A 27,353-nucleotide genomic window follows, 5' to 3' on the forward strand; every position below is an offset into this window, starting at 1 on the left:
GAAGAAAACAAATAAACCAATTTGATTTACTTCCAAATTTTAAATTTCTTATCAAAATCTTAGCACACAGGATATTTTATCCTTTACTTTCACTAACATCAATTCGTGTGGCAAACTGGTCTATGCCAGTCCTATTTTGCTATTTTGTAGTCCTAAGAATTAAGCCCTGCATAAAAACAGATGAATAAAATAAATAAGCTTTGTATAAGTGAAAAATTAAACACACAATTAAGTAAAAAATTAAACACATAATTCGGTTTGAATTGCAGCATCCTTGTCCATTTCATGTAATCAGCAAAAAAATCGATAAATGTAAACCAACATTATAACATGATATGGACACGAAAAAGCAAAAAAGGAAGAATCGAACAGGACAAACTACAAATTGTTACATGCCACCATTACAATTATGACTGATACGAAATGCACAGTTCAAATACGAAATGCAAATCTTTTCCAATTAGTTTATGACATGCTCTTATATAAAATATTTGTGCAATTATAAAACAAGAAATCATTATATATAGTAAATGTTAACAAACACTTCACACCTAATTAATACACTACGTATTGGTTTACTCTCAATGAGATGATTCATAATTAAATTTCATCTGCGGGATCAACCGAACTCACTGTGATCTTAAAATCTGATCTAAATATATCAATTAAAGAAGAAAATTCATATGCAACAATAAAAGCTGAGAAATATTCCTTGGAACAGATTATAGTACCTTGGGCCGCTCCATAGAGCTTCCAAAATAACCTATTCCAAAAGACAGGGAAGTGTAGGCTGCTGCAATCTCTATAGGTTTCAGCTTAGGTGAAGTCCAGGGAAGCTAAATAAGAAACAAACAAATAGTAAGTCATTTTTTTTCCTTTAAAAAACCATTAAGGTTGAGGGTTGGGAGCTCTCACTGTTATAGGAGCCTTGGCTTAAACAACTAGAGTTCGGGCACTTTTATCAGTACCGTGCTGGCTACTATCTGGCATAACAGAGCGTAAAACTTTCATGCAAGCAGAGCCCAGACCTGCCTGCGACCTGTGCAACAAAAATAATAACCCATGTTAGATTCACAAGCTGGGGGTATACATAAATGGAAACAAAGAACATGATTTTTGTAGGTTTAACACAAATAAATAATGAAAACTAAATACATAGAAGAAAGCTTTAAACTAAAAAAAATTAGAAAAACATGAAGACCTTTACAAAAATATCCCGCTATTAAACTAGCCTCATACCAAGAAAATATAATGTTCCTTGTAGTAAAAGATAAATTAAAATTGCACGCTTCTAAGATACAATTTTCTTTTTTCTTCTTTCTTTTTCTTTTTTTTTCCCCCTTTCTGTTGATTATACTTCCCAAAATAAAACAAAATAACATTTTTGAACGACGAGGATACATACAGTGATGATGAGACACAGCACTCCCAAGCAGCAAATCCTTTCATTAACTACTCTCCAGCACCACTAACGCAACAACCAATTATAAATGGATCCCCAAATGGACCTTTTGAGGATGTCTAACAACCGGAGCCATACATTGCTGCTTATCCCACATGTCCAGTTATCCGTTAAAAATATTTGAAGAATAAATTTCAAGTTTAAGTGAATAATGATCCATTTTAGAAATGATGTCATGTAAATTTCAACTTTCAGGTGTGAATTGTGATCAACAGAGGCATCAAATCTAAATAAAAGACAAGCCAGAAAAGCATTGAAAATGAAAATGATGCCAAATGGGCCCTTAGAAACTTGATTAACTTCATCAAATGAACTGGCTACCCAATAACCACTTCAAGGTTTCATTCACAACCAAGAAAAGCATTTCTTTTGCGTGGTTGTTTGGAACTTGGGAGGACAAAATGTCATAGAGGAACCGATTTTTTTTTTTTTAAATCAAAGCCTCTGAATCCCCCTCCTCTCTCTCTTCACACACACACAACTTCATACACCAAAGCCCCCACCAAACCGTCAATGGCCACCAGTCAACTCCTCCCACAGAACACCAATTCGACCACCATTGCCATACTTGGATTAATTAAATAAGAACACTAGAAAAATAATGATACAATTTAAGGAATTGAGACAAATAATATAGAAACTCTTTGCATATCTAACAAGAAAATGCCACAAAAACAAAGCAGATAATCACCTTCAGTGCAATGCCACCATGTGAAGCTCCAGATGCTATATGTCCTTCAGTGTCAACACAAATAACCCAACAGTGTCCATAATGCAGTCATCTCCACATTCAACGTACATAATTGACCATGATCTCCATTTGTGTTCAAATGATCACATGGTAGAACTCTGTTTGTGGAACACATGCAAAGACATTCATAAATTAAAAATAAACTTTAATAAAACAGCCAACCATAAAAGAGAGAGAGAGAGAGAGAGAGAGCGAGAGAGAGAGAGTAATTGATACTTATCATTGTAACATATTTAGTTGTGAATACCAAAAAAAACAAATTGACATATTTAGCATGAACATCCTTTTCTCTCAAAACATATTTTCATGAAACAAGTAATTGACATATTCAACAAGGGTAAAATTTCACTTTACCCCCCTCAACTATTGTCCCGTATCACTTTACCCCCTGAACTAAATATTGTAACACTTAACCCGCCTCATCTACTATTTTTTTTTTTCAATCTAAACCTTTATGATGAAATACCCTTTTATCTATGGGATAAATTACACTTTACCCTCTTGAACTAGTATCACCTAATATCACTTTACTCTTCAACTAAAAAATGTTACATTTGCCACATAGATTTACAAATTTGTATAAATGTAAACAATTTGTTTCTTAGATAAATGAAAATTTGACATGTGATTTGCACATGACCTCTCAAATCAAATGCCTAAAATAACATCATCAATTTGTCTGGTTTAGTATTTAAAAATTGTTTTTGAGCTTTTTATTTTTCATATTTTTTTTGGTCTTCAGTGAAACTTTTCATATTTTAGTCTCTCTTTTATCTTTTTTCTTTTTGTACTTTTTAAGTACATCTAATCTAGATGCATTAACATACCAGTTTTTTGTTTTTCATTTTTTATTTTTTCATTTTAGTAAACTTCCTTTGCATTTCCTTACAAATATTTTACTTTTTAGGTGCATTTAAAATTTTAATTTTTTTCATACTAAAATATGAAAAAAGTTTTACTAAAGACAAAAAACAAAAACGCAAAAAAGTAACAACTAAAAAACTGTAATTGAGTTTAAAAACCAAAGAAAGTATAAAATTTTTTGGTTGAGGGGGGTAGAGTTGTCATGCCCTCAAAATAAACCCATTATATATATATACAATTGACATGCATTATTTAAAGAAAACAATTTATTAATTCATTCATCAGAGTATTACTAAATAAAAGCATTACATGTAACATCGAATAAAATGCCCTGCAGGCTTACATCTTTCCAAGCCAACTCTTGGATACAAAAAGATGAGTTCTAACTCAATACAAGAAAAGCCCTAGGCTTGGATGTTTACATGTACTAGTAAATAAAGACAATTAACTAAAGATAGTCTTCAAAATCCAAGTCCCTTCCAAGCTAAGTCCTTGGAGGTAGCTTATCACCTGAACCTGAAAATGATGTTCCCATATAGGGTGAGCCACAGCCCAGTAGAAATATACTAAACCACATATAAGCAATGAATAAAGCAATAGCATTCAACAGATGGTTAACCAAGATAATCAATTACTCCATTTTACAGTCTCATGACACTATTGTCTAAGACACGTTTTACTTTCCAATTTTATCAGCAAGGCTCAGAACCTGACCAAACTTACAACAGTGAATTACATATATCATATTCACATCCTTCCAATATCAACAACAAATGAGACTCAAGCTCAAATCAAAACACTTCATACTTCCAGATTGATACACATTTTAGTGCTGTATCAATAAAACACTTCTATATAAATAAGCACACATAAAAGTGATGCTAATGGAGTCCATCCCCTATCTCCTCCCAAACAAAATCCGGTTTAGAGGTCCATCCCCTATCTTCCCCTAAACCGTGGAGTACATCCCCTATCTCCTCCCACACAAAACAATATATGCAAATGCAATGCTCAATCAATACACGTATTTTCTGTATCAATGCAATAGTCAAAATTAATGACTTAACCAATGTGATTAGTTTCAGTTATTCCTAATCCACATGCAATGTCTACAACAATCACGACTATCCTCCACTGATAGCCCAAAACAGTTATTTCTAAACTGAAAATAACTATGTCAACAATTCAATAGACAAATGATTCAAATTCTCCAACTACGCCATTTAATCAATGAATTTCCCAATTCCATGAATCAATTATACAAATTAATTAAATAATACAACTAGAGTTTTTCCCAAAATTTACCTAAGTATCCCCAACATATTAAAACACCAAAACTTAGAACAAAACCTATAAAATGGAGTAGGAAATCCCTACCTCGAAGAAATAGCCCCAAAAAGAAGATGGAGATGAAAGCCCAAACTCCAAAGTGCTCCAAACTACCAACAATTCAGATTAAATGGAAGCCCTCGACCCACTCTACCTTTTTAATAAAGGATCTAAGGTAGAAACTCACTCTAAGTAGATCAATCCTAAGAGAGAAGGTGTGTAGAGGGAGAGAGAACTCGTACCTAGGGTTTTGGAATCTGAAAGGGAATGAAAAACTGATCTGAAACACGTTGCTGCCTATTTAAACCTGACAGGCTCGCTCGAGCGAAGACTTGGTCGCTCGAGCGACCAGACACAGAAAAGATACGCTCGAGCCAAGAAAACCTTGCTCGAGCCAACAACCCAAAAGCTCGCTCGAGCGAAAGAAAACTCGATCGAGCGAAGAACTCAAACCCTCAGGTCTGTAACCAGACTCACGCTCGAGCGAAGGAACTATTGCTCGAGCGAAGAACGAACTAACTCGCTCGAGCGAAGAAAAGCTCGCTCGAGCCAAGAATGCAAAGCTACAGGTCCAAACCAGACGCAAGCACTCGCTCGAGCTACCAAACCTCGGCTCGAGCGAAAAACCAAAACAACATCTCGCTCGAGCGACAAACTCCTCGCTCGAGCGAAGATCCAAAATTCTGGACAGCAACACTTGGTTTCTAAACCCAACCAACCTGAAACAAACCTGCCCAACACTTCCTATAAGTCCAAATGAGCAAATAAGGGACAACAACAACAATTATACAATGACAGAATCTACGGGACCTAAGTCCGGATACAATAATCAAACGGGAAAAGACCGGGGTCGCTATAACCTCCCCCCCCTTCAAAGAATTTCGTCCCCGAAATTAAGCATAAGTTTTTGAAAACAGATTCCTTTTTCTTTTTTTTTTTTTGACAATTCATTAGTAAACATCTTGACTCAAAACTGGTTATTTCATCTCTTTATCAAGAGGCATCTCACAATATATACATAAAACGACATATATTTCAACCTGTATCATTATTATGCATTATTCCTTCCAATGTTAGCCATCCCCATATCATATTTAATTGCATGATATATACAACACACTCAGCAATGTAATCAACATATGCAATGCTATACTAAACTTCTATAATGAAGCAAGTTTCAAGATACCCCCATTTACTAAAACATACTCAACGTTTTACAACTTAAGACATATAATAAGCTCTTAAGTTCAACAATATTACAAAATCTAAATACAAGATTACAAATTAATAAACATGTCCGGGTATTTTTCGCGGACTTCCAATTCACGCTCCCAAGTGGCTTCCTCTACTCCGTGATGTTTCCACAAAACTTTGACCAAAGGGATGGTTTTGCCTCGCAAAACTTGATCCCGCCTATCCAAGACTCGAATCGGTCTCTCCTCATATGAAACATCCTCATCAACCACTAAATCGGTCCAATCCAACACATGTGATGGATCCGGCTCATACTTCCGAAGTATACTCACATGAAACACGTCATGTACTCCGGACAACTGCGGTGGCAAAGCTAAACGATAGGCAGCCTCGCCAATCCTCTCAAGGATTTCAAACGGACCAATGAACCGAGGGGACAACTTCCCGCTCTTCCCAAATCTCATCAAACCCCGTCTAGGTGATATCTTCAGAAAGACATGATCACCCACCTCAAACACCAAAGGTCTCCTCCTACGGTCGGCATAAGATTTCTGACGACTCTGTGCTGTAACAAGCCTCTTACGGATAAGCTCAACTTTCTCCGTCGTTTCCCTCACCAACTCCGGACCCAACAGAGGTGCATCACCCACCTCGGCCCAACACACAGGAGATCTACACGGTCGGCCATACAAGGCCTCAAATGGAGCCATACCGATACTAGACTGGAAACTGTTGTTGTAGGCAAACTCCACCAACGGCAAGTGCCTCTCCCACGATCCACTAAAATCTAGAACACAACCCCGAAGCATATCCTCAAGGATCTGAATAGTACGCTCGGACTGCCCGTCAGTCTGAGGATGATAAGCCGTGCTAAAGGTCAACTTAGTGCCTAAGGCACTCTGCAAACTCTGCCACAACCTGGCAGTAAAACGAGGATCTCTATCTGAGACGATCGTCACTGGAACCCCATGTAACCTCACTATATCCCGAATGTACAAATCGGCAAGATGATCTACCGAATCTCTCACGCGCATAGGAATGAAATGCGCCGACTTAGTCAACCGATCTACAATCACCCAAATAGCATCACTACCCCGCTGAGTCCTCGGAAGACCCACAACGAAGTCCATAGTGACGTGTTCCCACTTCCACTCGGCAATAGGCAAGGGTTGCAACAAACCCGCTGGCCTCTGATGTTCGGCCTTCACTTGTTGACAAGTAAGGCACTTAGATACGAAAGCTGCCACATCTCTCTTCATACCCCGCCACCAGAACTGACGACCCAAATCCCGGTACATCTTAGTGCCTCCCGGATGCACCGCAAGGCGTGAATGATGAAAATCTCGGAGTACCTCCTCTCGACAAGACTCTGGCACAAACAGACGGTCTCGGTATCTCACACTCAGGTCGGGATACACCGTCAAACCCTTCTCAACCTTCCCACCGGAAATCTTCTCACGGAGAGATTCTACCTCAAGGTCACCTCTCTGAGCCTCTAACACTCGAATCACAAGTGTAGGCTGTGCAACAATAGAAAACAAGGCCGCAGCCTCAACGGATTCGCCCAAAAGTAAATCAAACTCCCCAAGTGCACTCAACATCTCCCATTCTCGGATGGCTATACTAGCTATGACACCAACAGGTTTTCTGCTAAGGGCATCGGCCACCACATTGGCCTTTCCCGGATGATAATGCAACTCAAAGTCATAATCCTCTATGAACTCCATCCACCTCCTCTGCCTCAAGTTCAAGTCTTTCTGTGTAAACAAATATTTCAGACTCTTATGATCCGAGAATACCTCAAATTTCTCACCATAAAGATAATGCCTCCAAATCTTCAAGGCAAATATCACAGCTGCTAACTCTAGATCATGCGTAGGGTAATTTTGCTCGTGAATTTTCAACTGACGTGAGCCATAGGCAACTACTTTTCCTTCTTGCATCAACACACAACCCAGACCCTCTCGTGAAGCGTCACAATAGACTGTATAACCCAACCCTCTCTCTGGAATAATCAATACTGGAGCGGTGGTCAGTCTAACTTTCAACTCCTGAAACGACTTTTCACAAGTCTCACTCCATACAAATTTGACTCCCTTCCGAGTCAATCTAGTCAAAGGCGAAGCTAATCTGGAGAAATCTTTCACAAACCGACGGTAATACCCAGCTAATCCCAGAAAACTGCGGATCTCAAATACACTCTTAGGCTGTGCCAATCCTGCACTGCCTCTACCTTGGATGTATCAACAGACACTCCTTCCCCGGATACCACGTGGCCTAAGAATTTGACTTCCCTCAGCCAGAACTCACACTTCCCAAACTTGGCATACAGCCTATGGGCTCTAAGTAACTCAAGCACCACCCTCAAGTGTGCCTCATGCTCCTCCTCAGATGGCGAATAGATAAGGATGTCGTCCACAAAAACGACAACAAACCGATCCAAGAATTCCCGGAAGATCCGGTTCATCAAGTCCATAAAGACTGCCGGTGCATTGGTGAGCCCAAATGGCATCACCAGAAACTCATAATGGCCATACCGCGTACGGAATGCCGTCTTCGGAATATCCTCTTCCCTGACCCTCAACTGGTGGTAACCCGATCTCAAGTCTATCTTAGAGAAACAACGGGAACTCTTCAACTGGTCAAACAGGTCATCTATACGGGGCATAGGGTACTTATTCTTGACCGTAGCCCGATTCAACTTCCGGTAATCTATACAAAGTCTCAAAGCACCACCTTTCTTTTTAACAAAGAGGGCCGGTGCTCCCCACGGCGAAACACTAGGACGAATAAAACCCTTGTCTAGTAACTCCTGGAGCTGAATCTTCAACTCAACTAATTCGGCTGGGGCAAAACGATAAGGTGCCATGGAAATCGGCGCCGTGCCGGGCACTAGGTCAATAGAGAACTCAATCTCCCGATGCGGTGGCAAACCAACAAGATTCTCGGGAAAGACGTCCGAGTATTCACAAACCACCCTTGGTAACACAATCTGAGTCTCATCATCCTCACTAATCGAAAGGTTAGCAAGTAGACCACTAAGCTCACTTCGTCCTCGCGGAACATACCCCGGTGGCAACACATCACCGACCCGGTCCCCAAGAAAATGAAAATACTCTCCGCTCACGGTACAACAAGTGACCCTCTGGCGGTAGCAATCAATAACTGCCCGGTATGACGATAACCAGTCCATACCCAAAATAACATCGAAACCCCTCATAGGCATAACTACAAAGGAAAATGGGATTCTATGATAATCAACCTCTATATCACAACCCCTAACACCTTGTTTCAAGATCAATTCACCCCCAAGAGGTGACACTACACATATAGGAGATGCTAACTGTGCTAACTCCAACTCCAAAACAGATGCAAATGCAGCAGACACAAAGGAATGAGATGCACCCGTATCAATCAAAACATTAGCAACCGAGTTGCAAAACAAAAAGGTACCTCTCACAACTGATGGTGCTGGCACAAGATCCTGCGCGGTAACAGCATACACGCGCCCAGACGACCTCTGATCAACTTGCTCACCCCTAGGAGCATAAGATTGCTGCACCGACTGGGACGATGAAGCCCCCTGATTGGCCCTCGAGGCCTGACCCGACTGAGCTGGCTGCTGACCCTGAATCGGCCTCAAACCAGATGCACCAGGTGTGCCACCCAACTGCGGGCAATACCTCTTCATATGCCCTGGCTGACCACACTGATAACACGAGAGTGGCTGGCCTCTAGCCTGGCTCTGACTCTGAGATCGAGCCGAAGATGATGCTGCTCTCTGCACTCCTCCTCTCTGAGGACAAACTGGAGACTTGTGGCCCAGCTGGCCACACTTGAAACAGGTAATGTCTCCCTGACTGCCTTTCCCCGAACTAGCACTCGGCACAGGAAAAGTCGATCTGGAAAAGCTACCCTGAGACTGCTGAGGATTAAAACCCTTCTGTCTCCTACTATCACTCTGACCATCCTGACTCCTCTTGGAGCCCTTCTGTCCTTCCTCCTCTTCCTGCATCATGATCTCCATATGGGCTGCAGCATCAACCATACGCCCATAATCCCGAATCATAGTTCCCCCAACTCTCAGCTTGAGGCCACGCCTCAACTTCTTCTCAAACTCAATACAGCGGCGTTCCTCAGACGCCACCAACTCAGGTGCAAACCTGGACAAGCTAGTAAATGCAGCCTCAAACTCGGCCATAGAAGAACTCGACTGCTTAAGCTGACAAAACTGGTCTCGCAGCTTCTCCCTGACTGCTGGAGATAAGAACTTCTCCTGGAAAGCATTCACAAAAGCCTCCCATGTAGCTCCTATACGACCCTTAGTGAACTTCCACCACTGGCCCGCATCCCCCTTCAACTGAAAAGATGCCAAGGTCACTTTCAACCCCTCGTCTTCGATGCCAAGCATCTCAAACGTCTTCGTTGTCTGTTCGAGCCATTCATCTGCCTTAAGCGGCTCTTTAGGATCACCCACAAATTCATCCGGATTAGACCGGAAGAACTCCCTCTTCAGAAAGGAAGGTCCTGCATCCGCAACAACAACCTGAGCTTGATTCTCAGCTCTGAGAATGCCTACTGACTCCCTGAATGCCCCTGCTATCTCTCGGGCTAGAGTGCCCATAGCCTGCTGGCCTACTGGCTCGGCCACGTTGGCCTGGCCAATTCCCTCCTGAACTACTGGAATCTCCTCTGGCACAGGCACCTCCTGCCTACCCGGCCTACCACGCCTACCGCGTCCTCGTCCTCGTCCTGACATCCTAATAAAGGAAACACAGACATTAGCACATTAATAGATGTGCCGAAGCTAAACACTCGCGTCCTAATGCATCGGACAACAATAATTCATTCCACGTAAGCACCTAATCACATAAGCACCTACGAATTTCATTCCCGGAATAATGATAGTCCCAATGCGTTACTATAGTTCCGGTTGGAAGCAGCAGTGATCAAGTGCCTTTCCAATAAGACTATAAGAAACTCAAGGTCCAATCAACATCCTAGAAACTACATTCCATACCCACATAATCACATAAACATGTTATCACTTAAGCATAAAACATTACACTAAGTCTCTATTAAACGAGACGAACCCAATGTGATACTAATCACTTCCTACGTACCCAAAGTATTCAAACCCGGTACGCTCTGATACCAAGTTGTCACGCCCTCAAAATAAACCCATTATATATATATACAATTGACATGCATTATTTAAAGAAAACAATTTATTAATTCATTCATCCGAGTATTACTAAATAAAAGCATTACATGTAACATCGAATAAAATGCCCTGCAGGCTTACATCTTTCCAAGCCAACTCTTGGATACAAAAAGATGAGTTCTAACTCAATACAAGAAAAGCCCTAGGCTTGGATGTTTACATGTACTAGTACATAAAGACAATTAACTAAAGATAGTCTTCAAAATCCAAGTCCCTTCCAAGCTAAGTCCTTGGAGGTAGCTTATCACCTGAACCTGAAAATGATGTTCCCATATAGGGTGAGCCACAGCCCAGTAGAAATATACTAAACCACATATAAGCAATGAATAAAGCAATAGCATTCAACAGATGGTTAACCAAGATAATCAATTACTCCATTTTACAGTCTCATGACACTATTGTCTAAGACACGTTTTACTTTCCAATTTTATCAGCAAGGCTCAGAACCTGACCAAACTTACAACAGTGAATTACATATATCATATTCACATCCTTCCAATATCAACAACAAATGAGACTCAAGCTCAAATCAAAACACTTCATACTTCCAGATTGATACACATTTTAGTGCTGTATCAATAAAACACTTCTATATAAATAAGCACACATAAAAGTGATGCTAATGGAGTCCATCCCCTATCTCCTCCCAAACAAAATCCGGTTTAGAGGTCCATCCCCTATCTTCCCCTAAACCGTGGAGTACATCCCCTATCTCCTCCCACACAAAACAATATATGCAAATGCAATGCTCAATCAATACACGTATTTTCTGTATCAATGCAATAGTCAAAATTAATGACTTAACCAATGTGATTAGTTTCAGTTATTCCTAATCCACATGCAATGTCTACAACAATCACGACTATCCTCCACCGATAGCCCAAAACAGTTATTTCTAAACTGAAAATAACTATGTCAACAATTCAATAGACAAATGATTCAAATTCTCCAACTACGCCATTTAATCAATGAATTTCCCAATTCCATGAATCAATTATACAAATTAATTAAATAATACAACTAGAGTTTTTCCCAAAATTTACCTAAGTATCCCCAACATATTAAAACACCAAAACTTAGAACAAAACCTATAAAATGGAGTAGGAAATCCCTACCTCGAAGAAATAGCCCCAAAAAGAAGATGGAGATGAAAGCCCAAACTCCAAAGTGCTCCAAACTACCAACAATTCAGATTAAATGGAAGCCCTCGACCCACTCTACCTTTTTAATAAAGGATCTAAGGTAGAAACTCACTCTAAGTAGATCAATCCTAAGAGAGAAGGTGTGTAGAGGGAGAGAGAACTCGTACCTAGGGTTTTGGAATCTGAAAGGGAATGAAAAACTGATCTGAAACACGTTGCTGCCTATTTAAACCTGACAGGCTCGCTCGAGCGAAGACTTGGTCGCTCGAGCGACCAGACACAGAAAAGATACGCTCGAGCCAAGAAAACCTTGCTCGAGCCAACAACCCAAAAGCTCGCTCGAGCGAAAGAAAACTCGATCGAGCGAAGAACTCAAACCCTCAGGTCTGTAACCAGACTCACGCTCGAGCGAAGGAACTATTGCTCGAGCGAAGAACGAACTAACTCGCTCGAGCGAAGAAAAGCTCGCTCGAGCCAAGAATGCAAAGCTACAGGTCCAAACCAGACGCAAGCACTCGCTCGAGCTACCAAACCTCGGCTCGAGCGAAAAACCAAAACAACATCTCGCTCGAGCGACAAACTCCTCGCTCGAGCGAAGATCCAAAATTCTGGACAGCAACACTTGGTTTCTAAACCCAACCAACCTGAAACAAACCTGCCCAACACTTCCTATAAGTCCAAATGAGCAAATAAGGGACAACAACAACAATTATACAATGACAGAATCTACGGGACCTAAGTCCGGATACAATAATCAAACGGGAAAAGACCGGGGTCGCTATAACCTCCCCCCCTTCAAAGAATTTCGTCCCCGAAATTAAGCATAAGTTTTTGAAAACAGATTCCTTTTTCTTTTTTTTTTTTTGACAATTCATTAGTAAACATCTTGACTCAAAACTGGTTATTTCATCTCTTTATCAAGAGGCATCTCACAATATATACATAAAACGACATATATTTCAACCTGTATCATTATTATGCATTATTCCTTCCAATGTTAGCCATCCCCATATCATATTTAATTGCATGATATATACAACACACTCAGCAATGTAATCAACATATGCAATGCTATACTAAACTTCTATAATGAAGCAAGTTTCAAGATACCCCCATTTACTAAAACATACTCAACGTTTTACAACTTAAGACATATAATAAGCTCTTAAGTTCAACAATATTACAAAATCTAAATACAAGATTACAAATTAATAAACATGTCCGGGTATTTTTCGCGGACTTCCAATTCACGCTCCCAAGTGGCTTCCTCTACTCCGTGATGTTTCCACAAAACTTTGACCAAAGGGATGGTTTTGCCTCGCAAAACTTGATCCCGCCTATCCAAGACTCGAATCGGTCTCTCCTCATATGAAACATCCTCATCAACCACTAAATCGGTCCAATCCAACACATGTGATGGATCCGGCTCATACTTCCGAAGTATACTCACATGAAACACGTCATGTACTCCGGACAACTGCGGTGGCAAAGCTAAACGATAGGCAGCCTCGCCAATCCTCTCAAGGATTTCAAACGGACCAATGAACCGAGGGGACAACTTCCCGCTCTTCCCAAATCTCATCAAACCCCGTCTAGGTGATATCTTCAGAAAGACATGATCACCCACCTCAAACACCAAAGGTCTCCTCCTACGGTCGGCATAAGATTTCTGACGACTCTGTGCTGTAACAAGCCTCTTACGGATAAGCTCAACTTTCTCCGTCGTTTCCCTCACCAACTCCGGACCCAACAGAGGTGCATCACCCACCTCGGCCCAACACACAGGAGATCTACACGGTCGGCCATACAAGGCCTCAAATGGAGCCATACCGATACTAGACTGGAAACTGTTGTTGTAGGCAAACTCCACCAACGGCAAGTGCCTCTCCCACGATCCACTAAAATCTAGAACACAACCCCGAAGCATATCCTCAAGGATCTGAATAGTACGCTCGGACTGCCCGTCAGTCTGAGGATGATAAGCCGTGCTAAAGGTCAACTTAGTGCCTAAGGCACTCTGCAAACTCTGCCACAACCTGGCAGTAAAACGAGGATCTCTATCTGAGACGATCGTCACTGGAACCCCATGTAACCTCACTATATCCCGAATGTACAAATCGGCAAGATGATCTACCGAATCTCTCACGCGCATAGGAATGAAATGCGCCGACTTAGTCAACCGATCTACAATCACCCAAATAGCATCACTACCCCGCTGAGTCCTCGGAAGACCCACAACGAAGTCCATAGTGACGTGTTCCCACTTCCACTCGGCAATAGGCAAGGGTTGCAACAAACCCGCTGGCCTCTGATGTTCGGCCTTCACTTGTTGACAAGTAAGGCACTTAGATACGAAAGCTGCCACATCTCTCTTCATACCCCGCCACCAGAACTGACGACCCAAATCCCGGTACATCTTAGTGCCTCCCGGATGCACCGCAAGGCGTGAATGATGAAAATCTCGGAGTACCTCCTCTCGACAAGACTCTGGCACAAACAGACGGTCTCGGTATCTCACACTCAGGTCGGGATACACCGTCAAACCCTTCTCAACCTTCCCACCGGAAATCTTCTCACGGAGAGATTCTACCTCAAGGTCACCTCTCTGAGCCTCTAACACTCGAATCACAAGTGTAGGCTGTGCAACAATAGAAAACAAGGCCGCAGCCTCAACGGATTCGCCCAAAAGTAAATCAAACTCCCCAAGTGCACTCAACATCTCCCATTCTCGGATGGCTATACTAGCTATGACACCAACAGGTTTTCTGCTAAGGGCATCGGCCACCACATTGGCCTTTCCCGGATGATAATGCAACTCAAAGTCATAATCCTCTATGAACTCCATCCACCTCCTCTGCCTCAAGTTCAAGTCTTTCTGTGTAAACAAATATTTCAGACTCTTATGATCCGAGAATACCTCAAATTTCTCACCATAAAGATAATGCCTCCAAATCTTCAAGGCAAATATCACAGCTGCTAACTCTAGATCATGCGTAGGGTAATTTTGCTCGTGAATTTTCAACTGACGTGAGCCATAGGCAACTACTTTTCCTTCTTGCATCAACACACAACCCAGACCCTCTCGTGAAGCGTCACAATAGACTGTATAACCCAACCCTCTCTCTGGAATAATCAATACTGGAGCGGTGGTCAGTCTAACTTTCAACTCCTGAAACGACTTTTCACAAGTCTCACTCCATACAAATTTGACTCCCTTCCGAGTCAATCTAGTCAAAGGCGAAGCTAATCTGGAGAAATCTTTCACAAACCGACGGTAATACCCAGCTAATCCCAGAAAACTGCGGATCTCAAATACACTCTTAGGCTGTGCCAATCCTGCACTGCCTCTACCTTGGATGTATCAACAGACACTCCTTCCCCGGATACCACGTGGCCTAAGAATTTGACTTCCCTCAGCCAGAACTCACACTTCCCAAACTTGGCATACAGCCTATGGGCTCTAAGTAACTCAAGCACCACCCTCAAGTGTGCCTCATGCTCCTCCTCAGATGGCGAATAGATAAGGATGTCGTCCACAAAAACGACAACAAACCGATCCAAGAATTCCCGGAAGATCCGGTTCATCAAGTCCATAAAGACTGCCGGTGCATTGGTGAGCCCAAATGGCATCACCAGAAACTCATAATGGCCATACCGCGTACGGAATGCCGTCTTCGGAATATCCTCTTCCCTGACCCTCAACTGGTGGTAACCCGATCTCAAGTCTATCTTAGAGAAACAACAGGAACTCTTCAACTGGTCAAACAGGTCATCTATACGGGGCATAGGGTACTTATTCTTGACCGTAGCCCGATTCAACTTCCGATAATCTATACAAAGTCTCAAAGCACCACCTTTCTTTTTAACAAAGAGGGCCGGTGCTCCCCACGGCGAAACACTAGGACGAATAAAACCCTTGTCTAGTAACTCCTGGAGCTGAATCTTCAACTCAACTAATTCGGCTGGGGCAAAACGATAAGGTGCCATGGAAATCGGCGCCGTGCCGGGCACTAGGTCAATAGAGAACTCAATCTCCCGATGCGGTGGCAAACCAACAAGATTCTCGGGAAAGACGTCCGAGTATTCACAAACCACCCTTGGTAACACAATCTGAGTCTCATCATCCTCACTAATCGAAAGGTTAGCAAGTAGACCACTAAGCTCACTTCGTCCTCGCGGAACATACCCCGGTGGCAACACATCACCGACCCGGTCCCCAAGAAAATGAAAATACTCTCCGCTCACGGTACAACAAGTGACCCTCTGGCGGTAGCAATCAATAACTGCCCGGTATGACGATAACCAGTCCATACCCAAAATAACATCGAAACCCCTCATAGGCATAACTACAAAGGAAAATGGGATTCTATGATAATCAACCTCTATATCACAACCCCTAACACCTTGTTTCAAGATCAATTCACCCCCAAGAGGTGACACTACACATATAGGAGATGCTAACTGTGCTAACTCCAACTCCAAAACAGATGCAAATGCAGCAGACACAAAGGAATGAGATGCACCCGTATCAATCAAAACATTAGCAACCGAGTTGCAAAACAAAAAGGTACCTCTCACAACTGATGGTGCTGGCACAAGATCCTGCGCGGTAACAGCATACACGCGCCCAGACGACCTCTGATCAACTTGCTCACCCCTAGGAGCATAAGATTGCTGCACCGACTGGGACGATGAAGCCCCCTGATTGGCCCTCGAGGCCTGACCCGACTGAGCTGGCTGCTGACCCTGAATCGGCCTCAAACCAGATGCACCAGGTGTGCCACCCAACTGCGGGCAATACCTCTTCATATGCCCTGGCTGACCACACTGATAACACGAGAGTGGCTGGCCTCTAGCCTGGCTCTGACTCTGAGATCGAGCCGAAGATGATGCTGCTCTCTGCACTCCTCCTCTCTGAGGACAAACTGGAGACTTGTGGCCCAGCTGGCCACACTTGAAACAGGTAATGTCTCCCTGACTGCCTTTCCCCGAACTAGCACTCGGCACAGGAAAAGTCGATCTGGAAAAGCTACCCTGAGACTGCTGAGGATTAAAACCCTTCTGTCTCCTACTATCACTCTGACCATCCTGACTCCTCTTGGAGCCCTTCTGTCCTTCCTCCTCTTCCTGCATCATGATCTCCATATGGGCTGCAGCATCAACCATACGCCCATAATCCCGAATCATAGTTCCCCCAACTCTCAGCTTGAGGCCACGCCTCAACTTCTTCTCAAACTCAATACAGCGGCGTTCCTCAGACGCCACCAACTCAGGTGCAAACCTGGACAAGCTAGTAAATGCAGCCTCAAACTCGGCCATAGAAGAACTCGACTGCTTAAGCTGACAAAACTGGTCTCGCAGCTTCTCCCTGACTGTTGGAGATAAGAACTTCTCCTGGAAAGCATTCACAAAAGCCTCCCATGTAGCTCCTATACGACCCTTAGTGAACTTCCACCACTGGCCCGCATCCCCCTTCAACTGAAAAGATGCCAAGGTCACTTTCAACCCCTCGTCTTCGATGCCAAGCATCTCAAACGTCTTCGTTGTCTGTTCGAGCCATTGATCTGCCTTAAGCGGCTCTTTAGGATCACCCACAAATTCATCCGGATTAGACCGGAAGAACTCCCTCTTCAGAAAGGAAGGTCCTGCATCTGCAACAACAACCTGAGCTTGATTCTCAGCTCTGAGAATGCCTACTGACTCCCTGAATGCCCCTGCTATCTCTCGGGCTAGAGTGCCCATAGCCTGCTGGCCTACTGGCTCGGCCACGTTGGCCTGGCCAATTCCCTCCTGAACTACCGGAATCTCCTCTGGCACAGGCACCTCCTGCCTACCCGGCCTACCACGCCTACCGCGTCCTCGTCCTCGTCCTGACATCCTAATAAAGGAAACACAGACATTAGCACATTAATAGATGTGCCGAAGCTAAACACTCGCGTCCTAATGCATCGGACAACAATAATTCATTCCACGTAAGCACCTAATCACATAAGCACCTACGAATTTCATTCCCGGAATAATGATAGTCCCAATGCGTTACTATAGTTCCGGTTGGAAGCAGCAGTGATCAAGTGCCTTTCCAACAAGACTATAAGAAACTCAAGGTCCAATCAACATCCTAGAAACTACATTCCATACCCACATAATCACATAAACATGTTATCACTTAAGCATAAAACATTACACTAAGTCTCTATTAAACGAGACGAACCCAATGTGATACTAATCACTTCCTACGTACCCAAAGTATTCAAACCCGGTACGCTCTGATACCAAGTTGTCACGCCCTCAAAATAAACCCATTATATATATATACAATTGACATGCATTATTTAAAGAAAACAATTTATTAATTCATTCATCAGAGTATTACTAAATAAAAGCATTACATGTAACATCGAATAAAATGCCCTGCAGGCTTACATCTTTCCAAGCCAACTCTTGGATACAAAAAGATGAGTTCTAACTCAATACAAGAAAAGCCCTAGGCTTGGATGTTTACATGTACTAGTAAATAAAGACAATTAACTAAAGATAGTCTTCAAAATCCAAGTCCCTTCCAAGCTAAGTCCTTGGAGGTAGCTTATCACCTGAACCTGAAAATGATGTTCCCATATAGGGTGAGCCATAGCCCAGTAGAAATATACTAAACCACATATAAGCAATCAATAAAGCAATAGCATTCAACAGATGGTTAACCAAGATAATCAATTACTCCATTTTACAGTCTCATGACACTATTGTCTAAGACACGTTTTACTTTCTAATTTTATCAGCAAGGCTCAGAACCTGACCAAACTTACAACAGTGAATTACATATATCATATTCACATCCTTCCAATATCAACAACAAATGAGACTCAAGCTCAAATCAAAACACTTCATACTTCCAGATTGATACACATTTTAGTGCTGTATCAATAAAACACTTCTATATAAATAAGCACACATAAAAGTGATGCTAATGGAGTCCATCCCCTATCTCCTCCCAAACAAAATCCGGTTTAGAGGTCCATCTCCTATCTTCCCCTAAACCGTGGAGTACATCCCCTATCTCCTCCCACACAAAACAATATATGCAAATGCAATGCTCAATCAATACACGTATTTTCTGTATCAATGCAATAGTCAAAATTAATGACTTAACCAATGTGATTAGTTTCAGTTATTCCTAATCCACATGCAATGTCTACAACAATCACGACTATCCTCCACCGATAGCCCAAAACAGTTATTTCTAAACTGAAAATAACTATGTCAACAATTCAATAGACAAATGATTCAAATTCTCCAACTACGCCATTTAATCAATGAATTTCCCAATTCCATGAATCAATTATACAAATTAATTAAATAATACAACTAGAGTTTTTCCCAAAATTTACCTAAGTATCCCCAACATATTAAAACACCAAAACTTAGAACAAAACCTATAAAATGGAGTAGGAAATCCCTACCTCGAAGAAATAGCCCCAAAAAGAAGATGGAGATGAAAGCCCAAACTCCAAAGTGCTCCAAACTACCAACAATTCAGATTAAATGGAAGCCCTCGACCCACTCTACCTTTTTAATAAAGGATCTAAGGTAGAAACTCACTCTAAGTAGATCAATCCTAAGAGAGAAGGTGTGTAGAGGGAGAGAGAACTCGTACCTAGGGTTTTGGAATCTGAAAGGGAATGAAAAACTGATCTGAAACACGTTGCTGCCTATTTAAACCTGACAGGCTCGCTCGAGCGAAGACTTGGTCGCTCGAGCGACCAGACACAGAAAAGATACGCTCGAGCCAAGAAAACCTTGCTCGAGCCAACAACCCAAAAGCTCGCTCGAGCGAAAGAAAACTCGATCGAGCGAAGAACTCAAACCCTCAGGTCTGTAACCAGACTCACGCTCGAGCGAAGGAACTATTGCTCGAGCGAAGAACGAACTAACTCGCTCGAGCGAAGAAAAGCTCGCTCGAGCCAAGAATGCAAAGCTACAGGTCCAAACCAGACGCAAGCTCTCGCTCGAGCTACCAAACCTCGGCTCGAGCGAAAAACCAAAACAACATCTCGCTCGAGCGACAAACTCCTCGCTCGAGCGAAGATCCAAAATTCTGGACAGCAACACTTGGTTTCTAAACCCAACCAACCTGAAACAAACCTGCCCAACACTTCCTATAAGTCCAAATGAGCAAATAAGGGACAACAACAACAATTATACAATGACAGAATCTACGGGACCTAAGTCCGGATACAATAATCAAACGGGAAAAGACCAGGGTCGCTATAAGAGTGATATTGAGTGATAGTTGAAGGGGGTAAAGTGTAATATGTGATGCGGGGGAGGAAGGGGCTATGGTACACCACATGATTGTGGATACCAAAAAAAATGAAATTGACATATTTAGCATGAACATCCTTCTCTCTCAAACATATTTATCATGAAACAAGTAATTGACATATTCAGTTATGGTACACACTTAATTATTGCCAGCTTTGGGAGGAACGGGAATGTTCTGTTTAAAATCTAAATGGCATGGAATACCTGATACAGCAGCATCCTCTTGAGTGCTAGAAGAAAGTTCTCCATCAATTTCTGCTTTCATGGCTTCTGCATCATCAAGCATTGATTTGTATTTCTCCCAATGTCTTTTTACCCTCTCTGTAACCAGCCACTGTTTCCAAAAGATGCACAACAACAAGTATGATAAATAATTCCAGAATAAAGAACAGATTACTAAAGAAATTTAAAGCCAACGTATTCAAGAAAAAATATTGATATATAGAGAAATGGAAATTTAGACAGATAGGACAAAAAACTAGGAGAGTTTACCTCATCAGCCTCCAGTATACCTGTCAGCCAAGAAATACCCTTCGATTTTGCCCACATACGTGCACCTTTACCAACCAAGAAGCTAGGAAACACAAAAAATGCCTCATAAGAAAACAAAAATCTGAGGGAGAACAACAAATGGCATGCCCTAGTGAGATACACTAACTCCTCACCAAGGATCACCAGTGTAGCCAAGAAAAAGAGGAAATCCAATTTGACATGATGTTGAAGTAAGAAACTAATTTATCAAAAACTTGGAATGGACTCCTCAATAAATCATTTCTTTCAAATTTTGAATTAAAGACCAAATGACTGTAACTAATTTCACCCATTACATTACCCTTCATGGCTTCATTTGATTTGAGTTTTACAAGCACTAAACATGTGTAGAAGGCAGATTCATATTCACTATTCACATATAGTATGCATTACATAACATCTCCAACAAAATAATGTTGCACTACTCATAATTCCCAATGAAAAATCCACAAGACATAAATAATAAGTACTGTGACAATGCTGCCATAAAGAGGTAATTTGTATATCAAAATTCAAAGATAAACACAGGTGTAATCATATGTGGGAGGTATTCGACCCAGTAGTGCCAAACCCAACATTTTTTCCTTGGCCAACAAAGCAGCAACTTGGATACCATTCCGGACACCTACTATGTAACGCCCTCAAAATAACAACATTAAACCCATCAGATAAGACATGCATTTACATATAAACTAACCACATTCTTTTATTCATTAGGGTTCCATTACATAAGTATTACATGTTAACATCAAAACAAAATGCCCTACGGGCTTACAGCTTTCCAAGTTAACACTTGGTTACAACAAAATAGTACTAACTCGTTTACACATTAAGCCCTTGGCTTGAAGTTACATGTAATACATCAAAAGTTAAGCGACAAAAGTATGTCCGCCTCTAGCCTCCCAGCTATGTCCTTGGAGGTGGCATACTACCTGCACCTGAAAATGATGTTCCCATATAGGGTGAGCCACAGCCCAGTAGAAATATACTAAACCAACCATGAACAATGACTAAAATATTAGCAATTGATAGATGGTCAACACTGATACAATCACATAAATTCCACATTTATGTCATACAACTTATGAGTCTAAGTTACCTTTCATTTTTCCCTTTTTCAACAGATAAGCATGCTAGCTCTATCATCATTTCCACAGATATGTATAAAAACTATATCCCACATTCAGATAAGCATATAAGCTATATCCACATTCTCAACAGATATGTATAACCACAATATCCACAGATAAGCATATAAGCTATATCCCCACATCACAAAGATAAGCATATAAGCTCTATCTTCACTTCTTTAGACAAGCATATTAGCTGTATCTACGGAGTTCATCCCCTATCTTCTCCTAACACTATCCGGTTTAGAGGTACATCCCCTATCTTTCCCTAAACCGCGGAGTACATCACCTATCTCCTCCTCTACACATAACGTATATAAACACATTGGTTCTATATACAATCACCCAATACATACAGTAAATGTATTCTATCAACTGTCAAGTTCCATGACACATTTCATTGATTAGTTTCAGTTTACCTAATCATCATGCATTGTCTACAACAATCACGACTATCCTCCACCGATAGCCCAAAGCAGTTATTTCTAAACAGAAAATAAATGCACAAATGGATATTCTATCAACATTTCATTTCCTCATTTCTCACCATTAATTATCCCAATTAATCAAACAATGTAATTAGGCCATTTTCCATAATTACCATTTCAACCCTTAGGTCCCATTTTCATCAATGATTTAACATCAATTCCATTTCTCTTTGCCAAACATGCATCTAGGTTTATTATGAATATAACCCCAACTTTTGTAAAATTACACACAAGCCCCAAACTTTCACAAAATTACCAAACCAACCCCAACATCTCAAAATACCAAAATTTAAAGACAAAATCCATAGCGAGGAGTAGGATATCCCTACCTCGAAGTTTGAGCCAAAAAGGAGATGAAGACTCGAAGACCAACGTGCTCCAAATCCAAACTTTTTCAGATTAAAACAAAGCTCTCAATGCCCTCTATCTTTTTAACAAAGGCCCTAGGCTAGAATCACACTCTAGGGAGATCAACTCTTAGAGAGAGTGCAAGTGTAGAGAGAGAGAGTCTCGGATTTAGGTTTTGGATCAAAAAGATAGTGAAAAAGTGATGTTTAAAATCGCTACTGTCCGCTGATATAAAACACGCTCGCTCGAGCGAAGCCTTTGTCGCTCGAGCGACCAGACACAAAACTCTCGCTCGAGCCAAGAAACTCTTGCTCGAGCCAAAAACTCAAAAGTGCGCTCGAGCGAAGGAATTCTCGCTCGAGCCAACAACTCGAACCCTCAGGTCTGCAACCACAAGCACGCTCGAGCGACGGACCACTCGCTCGAGCGAAGAACAAACCAGACCGCTCGAGCCAAGAAAAGCTCGCTCGAGCCAAAAAACACAACTCTCAGGTCCAGAACCAGACGCAACACTCGCTCGAGCGAAGCCACCCTGGCTCGACCCACCAGACACGAACCTCACTATCGCTCGAGCGACAAACTCCTCGCTCGAGCGAAGGACCAAAAATCTGGGCAGCAACACTAGGCTCCCAAACACAACCAACCTGTAACAAACCTGCCCAACACATCCTATAACTCAAATACGAAGAGAAAGGATGCAAACAAGATAATAAATAACTACCAACATCCACGGACACATGGGTAAACCCGGGATCGCTATATACTAATTATTAACTTCATAGAAATGAAGAGCATAAAATGAAAATGAAAGCTCCATAACATTATCAAAGCCAAAGAACAGAAGAAATTGAAGCTCGCAACATAAAAAACTTATTTACTTATTTAGAGTATGGTTTCATTAATTATGCTTCAGGAATACCTGGCACTGCTCCAACAGCCCCAAATGCCCCAGAATCACCATCCATGATATTGGCATCACATTCCACATGACCTCTTCAGTCAAATTTGAGCCAATCCCAGCAATTGTGCTTGGATCATCCTTTAAAGAAACAAACTTTATCAATAATGAAATTCACAATAGCTAGACAGAATTAAGAAGAGAAACACTACAAAAAATTTCCACTGCATTAAATGGCTCTTTCCACATCAAACAGATAGGAGGAATATTCTAGAGCCATATCTAACCCGCCCAACAACCCTACAACATCAAAGCCCAACCATCCCCCTAGGGCATTGTATTGGTCCCCTTAAGTTTGAACCAATCAAACAAGCCCAGACAGTCCATGGACTACTAGCTTATATTCTTCCAAACCAATTATTGCACAGCTAAAATATCCTTGAACTATCCAGTAGTTTCAAATGTGTAATTCCATCTACCATATACAAGACCAAAAATTTCACAAAATACTAAAGAAAAGAAAAATCAATGAGTTTCAGTTAACTCTTGACATGACTTTAGAGTCCACATTGTAAAATTTCTTACCCTTTTTTTTTTTTTTTCACGAAATCCAAGTTGCATGTAAGCATCTTATACAAAAGAAAATAAAGAATTCTTCATACCACCCACTACTATTACTTTTCAGATTTGTAGCTCGAAAACAGATAAGTTTTCCAATCAAGTGATATGCAAAAGATTGGATTGGTTGCATTGTTGCACAAGTAGAGCATTTAAAAATCCCATTCACAAACCCAACCCACTCTCCCCACCAAAAAATGTATCAAGTATTTTGGGCTCGACGCATCTCATTAACTAAGAAATGTCTCAGTTATAGGCTGCTTCCAAAATCAAATCTTATTTCTAGTATGTCATCTTGATCATGGTTGCTCAACTGTTATCTTCCAATCAAAGTGGCATTATGATGAGCCTTCATTATGCAATCTTCATGTGAGCTCTAGGGGTCATTCTATTTTAATATCAACTCCGCACAACAACTTGTTGACTGCATTAAGTCACCAATATAGTAGCAATAAAAGATTCAAACAGGGACGACAGCATTAATGAAGCAGCAATCTTGATTCAAGCTAAGCTCAGGATGACTTGGGTAAACATTTTTTTCTAGCAGACAAGATAATGCAACAATAAACAATCACTATAAGACAACTCTAAAGTCTAAATACAATAGTTTGAAAAGGAAGAGGAAGAAAAGGATGTTAGAGGCATATAATTCCAACAGAGATTCAGAAACAAGCCCTACAGCAACATATCATCCTCTATTGATTTGGACTTAGACAAAAGATCGTGGAAAACAAATAGCCAAGACAGGAAAATCAAGTCAATTTTTGTTCTAAGTTAAGGTTTCCTTTTACTGTTTTCTAAGGGTGGGCTGTTCTTGAAGTGAAAAAACAATAAGGATCATTGATGTGCAGATGAACCATTGCGAAGCACAATGTAGTTAAGAGGCATAAGAGGCATAGCGTGGGGTTGTGACTGATGAAGAGAAACTAACTTATTTTTTTCAAATTAAAAGTCGCTTTGAAAATAAATATAGAATAGCTTTTGTCATTAAGATCCATAATTTTTTCTAGCATAAAAATATGAGTGATTTTAAATATTTTCTTTTAGTGAACCTGCGCGTTCATGGTAAAGCAAATCTAGCAATATGGAAATTGCTGAGCAGCATCCAAGAAAATCCTCTTAACACTCATTCTAATCTATATTGTTATATTAAAGCAACATCCCATTCGGTAAAGCCTACTTCCAAAGACATGTTATAATTTTTTATTTCCAAGAAAAGCCTCTCTCTCTCTCTCTCATGCTAACACACTTCTGAGAGCAGACCATTCAGACTTACAATGGTGAATGATGATTCTCTTTATAATGTATTTTTCCTCATTTTTTAGCAAACCAAATGTGAGAATGGGCATTGTGATGAAATGATCATATTCTATTCTAATAAACCAATCACTACCTTTTCAACTGAAAATAGTTGGAAAATGTTCAGAATTCAAACAAAACGACATAATACATAGATTCAAACGGAGGGAAAGAGAGGAGATCCGAAGGAAATACCTTGCGAAGAACAGAAGCAGCAGCGAGGCAGGCACGTTTCATGGCGAACCTGAGAGCTTTCTCGTTCGGCGGCACGTGAGCGCCGACGTGCACCGCCACGAAGAACCTAGGGTTCTGATCAGGGACATCATCCTCCTCCGCCATGGAATTTTGGTGAGGAGCGTTTTTAAAGAGGCGTGGAGGGCTGAATTCTGGTTTAAATACCACCAGGCGCTGAAGGTTGTGAAAGAGAGCGTTTTAGTAGTGTGTTGTTAGCAAAAGGAAAACATATCACTACTGCCAAAACGGTTGTGGGACCCGCCGCAAGCATTACCCAAATTCTTCATTTTATAAGATTTTTTTTTTTCTCCACAACATTCCTAAATAAAAAAAAAATTAAATTAATCCGATAATTATAACATGTTTAATATATAACACTTGTCACCAAAAATAATAAATGATTTATATTTAAAAATACATCTGTCGTTAATTTTTTTGGTTATAAATGCAATAAATTTAATTTGTTACAATTAACATGTTGATTTAATTTTTTATTTTTATTTTTTAGGTGATATACCCAAAGGTCATTGCAAAATGAATAATTTAAATAGCCAAAATAAAGCCTACGATACATATAATACTCTCTAATCCAAATCTTATATCAAATAAAAATCCAACAACTCGAAATAAGCCTAAACAACCGTCTAAGTCTACCCGAGTTGCACCCCTATAATTTTCATGCCTAGTGCGGTGCTTACTAATATTGTGAGAGGAGGTGATTCATGCAATTAATATATGTTATTTATTTTTATTTATTTATCTGTGTGTTTTCATTGAAATTTTTGATTAGTTCGGGAGTGTTTGGGAAGAAGCTTTTTTGGCTAAAATAGTCAAAAAGACAAAATGTCACATCAAACTCATAATTATTTCACTTTTTCTCTCACAAATATCACATCTAACTATAAAAAAATCCAATCATCTTCCCAAACACTAAAATTTTAGTCTATTAAAATAGTCAAAAACTAAAATAGCCTACTAAAATAGCAACTTCCCAAACACCCACTTTGTGTTAAATGCAATTAAGGTGGGTTTGGTGGCTTAATCCGAGATGAGAAGGGTATTTGGCTTTGTGGATTCTTCGACAAGCTGGACATACGTACAAGTCTCGAAGAAGAACTATGAGCAATTTACATAGCCTGAACAATTTCTTTTGAGAAGGGATACAAAGACCTCATCATTGAGTCCAACTCCATAAGGCCATTGAATTGCTGAAAGTGGAATTTGTGCCCCAATGAAGAGCCTGGTAGAAGATGCAATGTTTCTTATCAGCAGATGCGGTTACACAGTGCAACATGTATTGAGAAAACGAAACAAGAGTGCTGATGGGTTGACCAAAATGGGTGCTAACCAAGATGAGGCCTTGGTAGTTATGGAGAACCCAATGGCAAAAGAGAAACATTGACATAGATATCCATTTAAAAAGCATTTGGGTACTCAATGAAAATGAAACTGTTCCATCTCAACTTACAATATTTAATCCATTTTGTTTTCCGTAGCATTTAAAACAAGTACAACATGTTTT

At 40.9% G+C, this 27,353-nt stretch overlaps 1 protein-coding gene and 1 non-coding gene across 6 annotated transcripts in view; one reads left to right on the forward strand and one right to left on the reverse strand.

Annotated features, from left to right (window-relative positions):
* LOC114293726 (putative threonine aspartase) lies at nucleotides 1-25,994 on the reverse strand. Its single transcript, XM_082907470.1, has 8 exons — nucleotides 25,793-25,994; nucleotides 23,702-23,821; nucleotides 20,778-20,859; nucleotides 20,490-20,619; nucleotides 2,154-2,311; nucleotides 916-1,039; nucleotides 732-836; nucleotides 1-166 (listed from the first exon to the last, which is right to left on the reverse strand). Exons 1-3 carry the CDS (start codon nucleotides 25,934-25,936, stop codon nucleotides 20,845-20,847), a joined length of 279 nt encoding a protein of 92 aa, XP_082763596.1. The 5' UTR covers nucleotides 25,937-25,994; the 3' UTR covers nucleotides 1-166; nucleotides 732-836; nucleotides 916-1,039; nucleotides 2,154-2,311; nucleotides 20,490-20,619; nucleotides 20,778-20,844.
* The window catches only part of LOC114273920 (uncharacterized), a 255,485-nt gene that overhangs the window by 138,903 nt on the left and 89,229 nt on the right, over nucleotides 1-27,353 (forward strand). The gene's annotated exons all lie outside the window — the stretch shown is intronic.

Source organism: Camellia sinensis, chromosome 2, assembly GCF_055761805.1.
Source record: "Camellia sinensis isolate YWXY chromosome 2, ASM5576180v1, whole genome shotgun sequence".
NCBI classification, from domain to species: Eukaryota; Viridiplantae; Streptophyta; class Magnoliopsida; order Ericales; family Theaceae; genus Camellia; species Camellia sinensis.

What these genes read in the sequence shown, in the direction of transcription:
- LOC114293726 (XM_082907470.1), bottom strand. Translation starts at nt 25,936, where the DNA reads ATGGCGGAGGAGGATGATGTCCCTGATCAGAACCCTAGGTTCTTCGTG. An exon ending in CTGCTTCTGTTCTTCGCAAG is followed by an intron (nt 23,822 to 25,792) that starts GTATTTCCTTCG and finishes GTTTCTTTAAAG; the next exon opens with GATGATCCAAGCACAATTGC.